Here is a 9,151-nt window from a genome sequence, read left to right as displayed (position 1 = left end):
GTGTTGTTTGGAACTTTGTCCTGCCAGGTGATGCCGAGAATACGTCGGAGGCAGCGCATGTGGAAAGCATTCAGTTTCCTCTCCTGTTGTGAGTGAAGAGTCCATGACTCGCTGCAGTACAGAAGTGTACTCAGGACACAAGCTCTGTAGACCTGGATCTTGGTATGTTCCGTCAGCTTCTTGTTGGACCAGACTCTCTTTGTGAGTCTGGAAAACGTGGTAGCTGCTTTACCGATGCGTTTGTTTAGCTCGGTATCGAGAGAAAGAGTGTCGGAGATCGTTGAGTCAAGGTACACAAAGTCATGGACAACCTCCAGTTCATGTGCAGAGATTGTAATGCAGGGAGGTGAGTCCACATCCTGAACCATGACCTGTGTTTTCTTCAGGCTGATTGTCAGTCCAAAATCTTGGCAGGCCTTGCTAAAACGATCCATGAGCTGCTGGAGATCTTTGGCAGAGTGGGTAGTGATAGCTGCATCGTCGGCAAAGAGGAAGTCACGCAGACATTTCAGTTGGACTTTGGACTTTGCTCTCAGTCTGGAGAGGTTGAAGAGCTTTCCATCTGATCTGGTCCGGAGATAGATGCCTTCTGTTGTAGTTCCAAAGGCCTGCTTCAGCAGGACAGCGAAGAAGATCCCAAACAAGGTTGGTGCAAGAACACAGCCCTGCTTCACGCCGCTTCGGATGTCAAAGGGGTCTGATGTGGAGCCATCAAAGACAACAGTGCCCTTCATGTCCTTGTGGAAGGATCTGATGATGCTGAGGAGCCTGGGTGGACATCCAATCTTGGGGAGAATCTTGAAGAGGCCATCCCTGCTGACCAGGTCGAAAGCCTTCGTGAGATCTATGAAGGCTATAAAGAGTGGCTGTCGTTGTTCCCTGCATTTCTCCTGCAGTTGTCTAAGGGAGAATACCATATCAGTGGTGGACCTGTTGGCTCGGAATCCACACTGTGATTCTGGATAAACACTCTCTGCAAGTACCTGGAGCCTCTTTAGTGCAACTCGGGCAAACAACTTTCCTACAACGCTAAGGAGAGAGATGCCACGGTAGTTGTTGCAGTCACCCCTGTCGCCTTTGTTCTTGTACAGCGTGATGATGTTTGCATCCCTCATGTCTTGAGGTACTCCACCTTCTCTCCAGCAGAGACAAAGGATTTCATGCAGCTCAGTAATGATGATCTCTTTGCAGCACTTTAGGACTTCAGCAGGGATGCTGTCTTTTCCAGGTGCCTTGCCAAAGGCAAGGGAGTCCAGGGCCACGTGAAGTTCTTCTAGGGTTGGTTCACTGTCAAGCTCCTCCAGCACAGGCAGGCACTCAATGTTGTTCAGCACTTCTTCGGTGACTACATTTTCTCTGGAATATAGCTCAGAGTAGTGCTGCACCCAGCGTTCCATCTGCTGCACCCGATCCTGGATGACCTCGCCTGTTGCAGACTTCAGTGGGGCAATTACGTTACCAAAGCATTTGTCAATCAGGATATGGGGTGTATGCACGCATAATATAGCAAATGCACGCATAGTAAGACATCTCTGCTGTAGAGCAAGTCTACCTATTCCCTTCATTCTGCATGCTCTGCACAGCTGCACTGATGTGCAGTAGGTGTTGTGTTTAAACTTTAAACAGTCTGTCATGTAGCAACTGTAGCAGTAAGCCAATAAAGTTTTAAAAAGAAATAGGTGGTCCACAATACAACAAAGTTTGAGAATCACTGACCTACAGCCCAATCCTATTAGACTGCCCCACTGCCAGCTCTGACTGCTGAAAAGCAGCTGTAAAGTGCACATGAGCTTTCCCATAAGCATTGCTAGATCGCTGGTCACCCAGAGGAGCAGGTAAGCTATCAGGGGAGGCAGGACGGGGTGGAGCCAATGGTGATGGCGCACACCAGATCCTATCCCCTCCATGGGCAGCCTCTCTGCTTCCTTTCTCTCCTCAGACTTATGTCAGTGAAATCGCTGGCACAGGACTGAGGAGAATATAAGAAGAGCCCTACTGGATCAAGCCCAGGGCCAATCCTGCTTCCTGTATCTCATAGCAGCCCACCAGATGCCTCAGGGAGCACACCAGACAACAAGGTACTTGCATCTCACTGCCACTGCCTTGCATCTGGCATTCTGTTTAACCTCACACACCCCCTATGAAGACACCAGACTGTGGCTTGGGTTTAACATGGTCTACTTTATTAAACACAAGTGACCAATTTTTAAAACATGAAACCTACTAAACACACCATTCCTCCCTTGCCAGTCTGTGGAGCAGGAGGCTTATGGAGGGGTAGGGGGATTAAAATCCCCTTTCCCTTCCGAAGCCTCCTGATCCAACCCCCCCCCCCCCATTTGATACAGCAGATGCCTTTTTGGTGCAGCTCCACCAGTGGGGGAGGAAGGAAAGGATAGAATCGGACTGCTGATTGAATTCTGTGGATTTCAAGTAAACATGTGACTGGTTTCAACCCATGCACCTAAGGACACTTACATTAAAGTAGGTGCCCTTGAGACTGAATTTCAAATAAGTGTATTGAGGAGTGAGATATAAAGATCCCATAAGCACACGTTGTGTTCCTTGTCCATTTTACATTGGCAGCACAATCCTCTGCATGTTTATGCAGAAATATTGTCTTCAATGGACAGTTGCACCCTGAATTATGGTTTTCAGACTCTTGTTTGGGTGGATTAGTGTCCTTCCCTTTTTGACTGAGGCTTCACGACCAAGCCTTCCATTGTTCCTGGACAGGAATGTTTGCTTACAACTGTCTTATTCATCTAGTATGTGATAAATATCTTGTCTGCAAGGGTTATGACATGGAATGCAACAAATCCACGTTTCCCCTTTTTATTTGATCCAAACCTTTCTCCTTTCTTGCATAACTTCATGAATGCTGAGAATCACTTGGCTGATAAAAAATAAAAGAATTACTTAAAAAATGCACATACTACAACCACATACTTAGCCTGACTGAGAAACAAAAGCCCACTCTTACACTTGTAAAACTGGCACTACAGTTAACACTTGCACTAAGTGACTTGGGGTGCAATCCTAACCCCTTATGTCAGTGCTTTCCAGCACTGGCATAGCAGTGCCAATGGTACATGTGCTGTATCCTGCAGTTGGATGTGTAGTGTTTTAGTGCTGTTTAAGCAGAAGCACACAGAAAGCCTTGATAATATGGCAATTGCAGGCAAACCTCCCCCTTGTTACGGCACGCCGGAAGGGGTGCTAGTTCTCAGGCCGAAGTGTGACAATAGCTGATACAGCACTCTGTGAAGAAGCACCCATTGTTCTCACCCCTGTATGAGATTCTAATGTGGCTTTATCTGAGAACTGAATGTAGCTGTTAATGTTGCAAGTACAATAAAAACGCAGGAGGAGGCTAGTAGAATCAGCTTTTCTCTCTCTCTGCTTTGAATCTAAAAGTCTGTCTCTCGTCTCTTCCTTGGCTCCTTGATTCTTTCCTGCACTTATCCAGCAACCTAGCCCGGGGGCTTGGTTGCTCCCCCAAGGGTCACTGCAACAGGATGTCACTCATGGAGGCCTCCTCAAAGTAAGGGAATGTTTGTTCCCTTACCTCAGACCTGCATTGCCCTTATGTCAGTGCTGGAAAGCTGGAAAGCACTGACATAAGGGGTTAGGATTGCGCCCTTGATCACATAAGTAGATTTCAGGGTGGTTTTCTTATACATAGCAACTTTCTGTGACACTTGCTGGGTACAGGAAGTCTCAGAGAATGCCACGTACCTTCTTCCTTGTCCCTGCTAACTTTTCTGCCACCTACTCCTGAAAGCTGTTGTAGCTGTATGGTATTTAAAAACATGTGAAAGATTAGCTTTCCTTCAATTCAAACTATGTATTAGTTAGGAGCATAGGTAGGCTAGCCTGATTATGGGGTAGGTTAAAGGCTCCTCTTTCATGACAACTTTTGGACATTTTCTTCACATAATATATTGGCCTGGGGCTGTTGCCAAGACTTGTCTCACATACATGCACCCAAGTTTACCAAAACCTGACAAAAACACACAGTCTGGGGTCTGGGTTTGCCCTACCCAGAATTAAACTCAACTGAGGAATTTGCAACTAGAGAGGCTGAAATGCAGTGTGTGGCTTTTGGGGGACTGTTGACTAGATAACTTCAAAGTGCCTCCAGTTAGGCAAACAAGGACCATAAGACAGAGTTTTCCAAGAGAATATATCAGTAATTTTTTTTAAACAACATAGGAAAGCAAAAAAGGTGCAGTTTGCATGTAAGACCAATTGCACAGAGATTTAAGTGGTTGTGGGTGAAAGAATATTTGTAAATAACTGTTTGTACAGGTATAGGTTAAGTGGAGGAGGGAAATGGAGAGAGTGAAAGTCAGGCAGCCAGCTAAGCAGAGCTTCCTCAGCCAGGGATGATACAATCAAGGGAGAGAATCAGCGGGAGGTTTAAAACACGTACTAAGGTATGGAGATTTTTAGGAGGGATGAAGAGTTATGATGAAGTGGGGGGGGGGAGAGAGAGAGATTACCTGTCCTTGGTCTACTGGGTAGGTTCTGGTATGACATCCTTTTGTGTAGTGCGGCAGGACTGTACAGTATAGCTTCAGATCTCAGGGAAAAAGGAAAAGTGCAGTCACAAAGGTGCCACTTGATGGGCAGGGAAAGTATCTCCTCCAGATGTGAGTACAGCTACCAAAGCAAGAGGCTCTCCAAGCACACAAAGCCTCATGAAAAAGAAGAAGGCAGAAGACAAGTAGAGGAAGAGATGATCAAAACAGTGAGGACACCTTCAGTGATGAGGAGCATGCCAAAATTCTGCTTCCACAGCAGGAATATTTATAGAACTTTGAACAAAGGATACAAACACATTCCTGGGTGAATAGTGGTATCTGGAACATTTACTAGTAATGCAGCCAGGAGTTTCCTGAGCTTGATTCAGTTGTGTTTTTCTAGGAGGGTGCAAAGGCTTAATTCCACCCCTATCGGAAAGGTTCTTGAAGGGATAAAGGTGTAGCAGGGTGTGAGCATTAGATTGGGGGTCTCCAAATCCTGGCCTGCAGGCCAGATCTGGTCCACGGTGAGTCTCCACCTGTCCTGTGGCAAACCTCCAATCCCTGGCAAGCCTCTAGCCCTCTGGAGGCTCCCAACTTTGGTAATCCTCCAGAGGCAAGCAGAGACTGTACATGTTTTAGCAAGTGGGGTCATTGGCAACAGGCCCCAACCCCCTTACACTGTGGTTCTTGTATCAGGTCTTCCAGGATATTGGGCACGTATGCTGTGTGCAGTTTTCATTGTTTGTTCTTGGGTGATACCATCCTGTCTGCGATGGTACTGCTGACCTTTGTTCTGTTCTAGTTAAACTGTTTACCTTGGGAACAGGCCACGAAGAGGAGATGACTGCCCAATCCTACTCCCCACCATTGGTGTCGACACAGCCACGCTGATGGAGCACCAATATTTTTTACTTCCATATTTTTATTTGTCCCTAGTAGACTGCCCAATTGCCTATGATGGCACAGTCCTAGTCTCTGCTTGCACAGGTGCAGCAATTGCTCTGCTGGCATGCACTTTGAAAATCTGCCATAAAGCATGTTGCAACAGTGGAGAAGATAGGGAACCAGCAGGAAGGCCTGCACTGTCCCATTGATGCCAGATCTAGGTGGACCGTGTGTCAGAACTAGTAAGAGCTGCTCTGAGCTGTGCAGAGGTAGGGGAATGGCTGGAGAAGGGTGGGGGGAGGGGTGTCATGGAGAAGGGGAAGGCTGGGGAGGGGCAGGGGAAAGAGCACCACTGGGAAAGCCCATACATATGGGCCACCTTTCATCTATGCTGCTTCTGCTGAGGCGTCACTTTGCAGAGCACCTCTCAGTTGCTGAGTTTCAGAAGTGGTACTGTTGAAGGGGCAGCCCACATGATAATTGGGCTCCCTCATATCTTGGAAATATGACCAAGTTTTACATGTTTTCTGTCATTTGCAGCTAACGAGTTTCTAAGTGAGAAAAAGTGCTTATTTCAAGTCATCACCTGTTAAATGATGTCACCTCCTGTTTAATGGAAGCCTTCATTTAACAGACCCCAAGAATGATATTCTGTCCACTGTATGCAACAAGTTTGACACCCCTGGACTAGATCAACTGGCAAGACCTTTTTCCAGCCTTGCCTGACTCATTTAGCATGCAGAGCAGTTGCCCTGCCATCCAGCTGCAGCCCTCTCTGTTAATTCAAAGACAGGAGGACCGTTGCCTCAAACAGCTTACATTCAAGTCAGCACCACAAGGTGCTTCTGTAGTTTATGTTTGCAACACTGGTGGTGAAGCAAATAAATGAAGCACACTTCCGTGTTAATTTAACTGTATTTCCAGAAAAGGAAGATTTTAACTGACGGGGAATTTCCCATTCAAAGCTTTGGTTTCAGCAGCTTTTGCCTCTTCCCATCAGTGCCTACTTGGCTCTGTGAATTCAGTGCCAAAGTGGAATTCTTCTTGCAAATGGGCTGCTGGTTAGAGGGGGAGCCAGGAGTTATTGGGAAATAAGGAAGGACAAACACAGTTGGGTCACTGCTTTTGCTAACACTGCAGAGTCCACACTGTCTATAAAAAGGCAAAGCAGCGGAGCCAAAAGCCTTCACAGACGCTGTGAGAGCCGTCTGTGACAGACACCTCTACAACACCTGTCTGAAAGCCTCTGGAGAAAAAAGATGAAGTTTGTCCTCCAAGTCACATTGTCCATTGGGCTGGTGGGTAAGTAACTGCAGAACTGGTGGTTTAAAGTGGGAAACCAAAGGAACTTTCAGGAGCTGGAAGGTGCAATTAGAAAGTCAACATTTCTGCAGTTTATAGAAAGGCAGACCTTTTAAACATCCAGCATTTATTTATGGCATGCCTTTCTTTTCAGAATCAGAGATGCTGAATGGCCAACATTCAGTGCTATATTGGGGGGGAAAAATCAATATTGAGATGACATCCTCAATAGCCACCAGCAATTCTTTATGGAAATTTGCTCCAAATCTTCAAATCTGTATTCTGGTCTAACTGATGATCAAGCTTCAGTTTAACCGCACACAGTTGAAATGATGCTTCATGATTCTACACTTAATGTTCAACTTGTGCTAAACTCAATGAGTAACAAGAATGAATATTTTCCATGATTTGCAAAGGTATAGCAAAGACAAGGTGAGGGGCATTTATCGGAGTAAAATTGGGATTCAAGGTGTGAGGGATTAAAACCCATCTTACACCTGCCAGTAAATGTTCCCCGACTGTTTTCCTAGGTGGGAAAAACAAGTGAAAAACGGGGTGGGGTGCGTGGAGAAGATCTGCAAGGATAATCAACAACTAGGAAAAGGGTTTCCCATTTCTCTTGCAGCCCCTTCCCACTATTGCATTAGCATTATGAGACAAGCATTGAGTTGAGAAGAGACCCCTGTGTTTGCCTCCTCATGTGCAGTAGTCACACGCTAACTTGAAAGGTCTTGTTAGATCAACCTGTCTGAATGCTAGTAGCCCAGTAATTTGGAAACAGTAAACACCAGAAACCAGTCACCTTATTTTCCTCAGCCAGATAGATGTTTAGGTATTCACCATGGAATCCTTAGATTGGAGGAACCTACTTAAAATGACTGAAATCTGAAGCCTGTTACCATGACATGTGGCATACGCAGGGGATTTTTGTTTTTTTTAGATACAGCGTGATGAATTTGTTGTATTCATGGTGCTGACAAGGTCTGCTGAAAAACCATGGATTGACTTTTGATGATTGTTCACAAAGTCATCATTTTCATGGAGGAGCAGTGGAAGGGATAAATATGTTCAGGCAGAATACACTGAGAAATTGTCCTGCTCAAGTCCCTTCAGAATGAATGGGATTGCTGCAAGATCATGTTAATGCTCTTGTACAGGACCCAGGGCCCAATCCTATCCAACTTTCCAGCAATGGAATAGTCGCAATGCAGCCCCAAGGTAAAGGAACAAATGTTCTTATACTTTGGGAGGAGGCCTCTGTGACTGCCTCCCCAACACAGGAAGGAGTGCATACCCCATAGGCACAGCAGCACCAACACTGGGAAATTGTATAGGATTGGTGCCTCAGTCATTTCAATGAGGCTTGAGTGGGAGGCACTTCTCTGTGGATTGTCCCCCATGTGAATCTGTGTGCATTCATGCGTGTGTGCACACATTTCATAATAAACATGGTGAAATCCCTAGTAGACAGATGAATGTATGCACACAGCTGGGTATAAGAGAGAATGAAACAATGCTGTTCTTGTTAGAATCTTAAAAGTATAAAAGAAAAGCACTGTGACAATTCATTACTGGTGATGGCAACCGCATACAAAACATTTGTTAATTTACTTCATAATGCAAGAAAAACAAAACAAAACCAACACTCCCTATCTAGATTAAATTGCTAAGATTAGGACCTCAATCACAATAGGGTGTTTTTAAATCACATTACAGAATTCTTTAACTTGGCAGTGCTCTGAGGTTATCACCAATTGTGAATTGTCATTGTCCTTATCCTCCTGTGTATTTTTAAGCTTGCTACAACATCAGGCTTGTTTCATTGCTTCTTGAAACTAAGGTCCCAATCCTAACTAACTTCTCCACTGCTGATACAGCCACACCAACAGGGAATGTGCTGTATCCTGTGGTGGTGGTGATGCCGTTGCTGAGGTCTCCTCATGGTAATGGAAAAATTGTTTTTTTACCCTGGAGTAAGCCTCCACTGCTCCAATGGATCTCCTCAGATCTGCACCAGGCATTTTTCTGGCATAGATCTAAAGAGAGTAAGGGATAGGAACAAGGTAGGATACTGGTACAAGTCACTGCCTCTGGTATCCCTTCCTCCACTGTTCCACCTCCCTCCTGCCCCCTCCCTGCCCAGACACGCCCTCCCCCTCCCCACCCATTCTTCTTTGAAAACTGCAATTTTTCAATGATCCCCTTAAAAGAACAATCAGTGCCCTTGATGGATACATGTGTCTCTCAGTATGCCAATATAGTACTGGAGCACTTGCAAAGTAGTAGTACCCTCCCCGCCTTGCCCATTGTTTCCTGAACATTTATTTCAAAAATCTTGCTGACTATGAGCATCTACAGGTCATGCAAATCCGTGCTTCAGCTGCAGTTCTGAAAAGACAACTAAAAATGATGGCAGGTCTCATCTTGGGCTTACA

General features: G+C 45.6%; 1 protein-coding gene across 1 annotated transcript in view; it reads left to right on the top strand.

Moving 5' to 3' along the window:
* The first annotated feature begins 6,673 nt into the window (after positions 1-6,673).
* The window catches only part of LOC136643851 (ovotransferrin-like), a 29,029-nt gene continuing 26,551 nt past the window's right edge, over positions 6,674-9,151 (top strand). The window contains exon 1 of the mRNA XM_066619234.1: positions 6,674-6,716. Within this exon, the coding sequence (XP_066475331.1) occupies positions 6,674-6,716 (43 nt within the window). The remainder of the gene's footprint in view (positions 6,717-9,151) is intronic.

Source organism: Tiliqua scincoides, chromosome 3 (assembly GCF_035046505.1).
Source record: "Tiliqua scincoides isolate rTilSci1 chromosome 3, rTilSci1.hap2, whole genome shotgun sequence".
In the NCBI taxonomy this organism is placed as follows: domain Eukaryota; kingdom Metazoa; phylum Chordata; class Lepidosauria; order Squamata; family Scincidae; genus Tiliqua; species Tiliqua scincoides.
The sequence above is the reverse complement of the archived record's forward strand: the minus strand, read 5'-3'. Positions and strand labels throughout refer to the sequence as shown.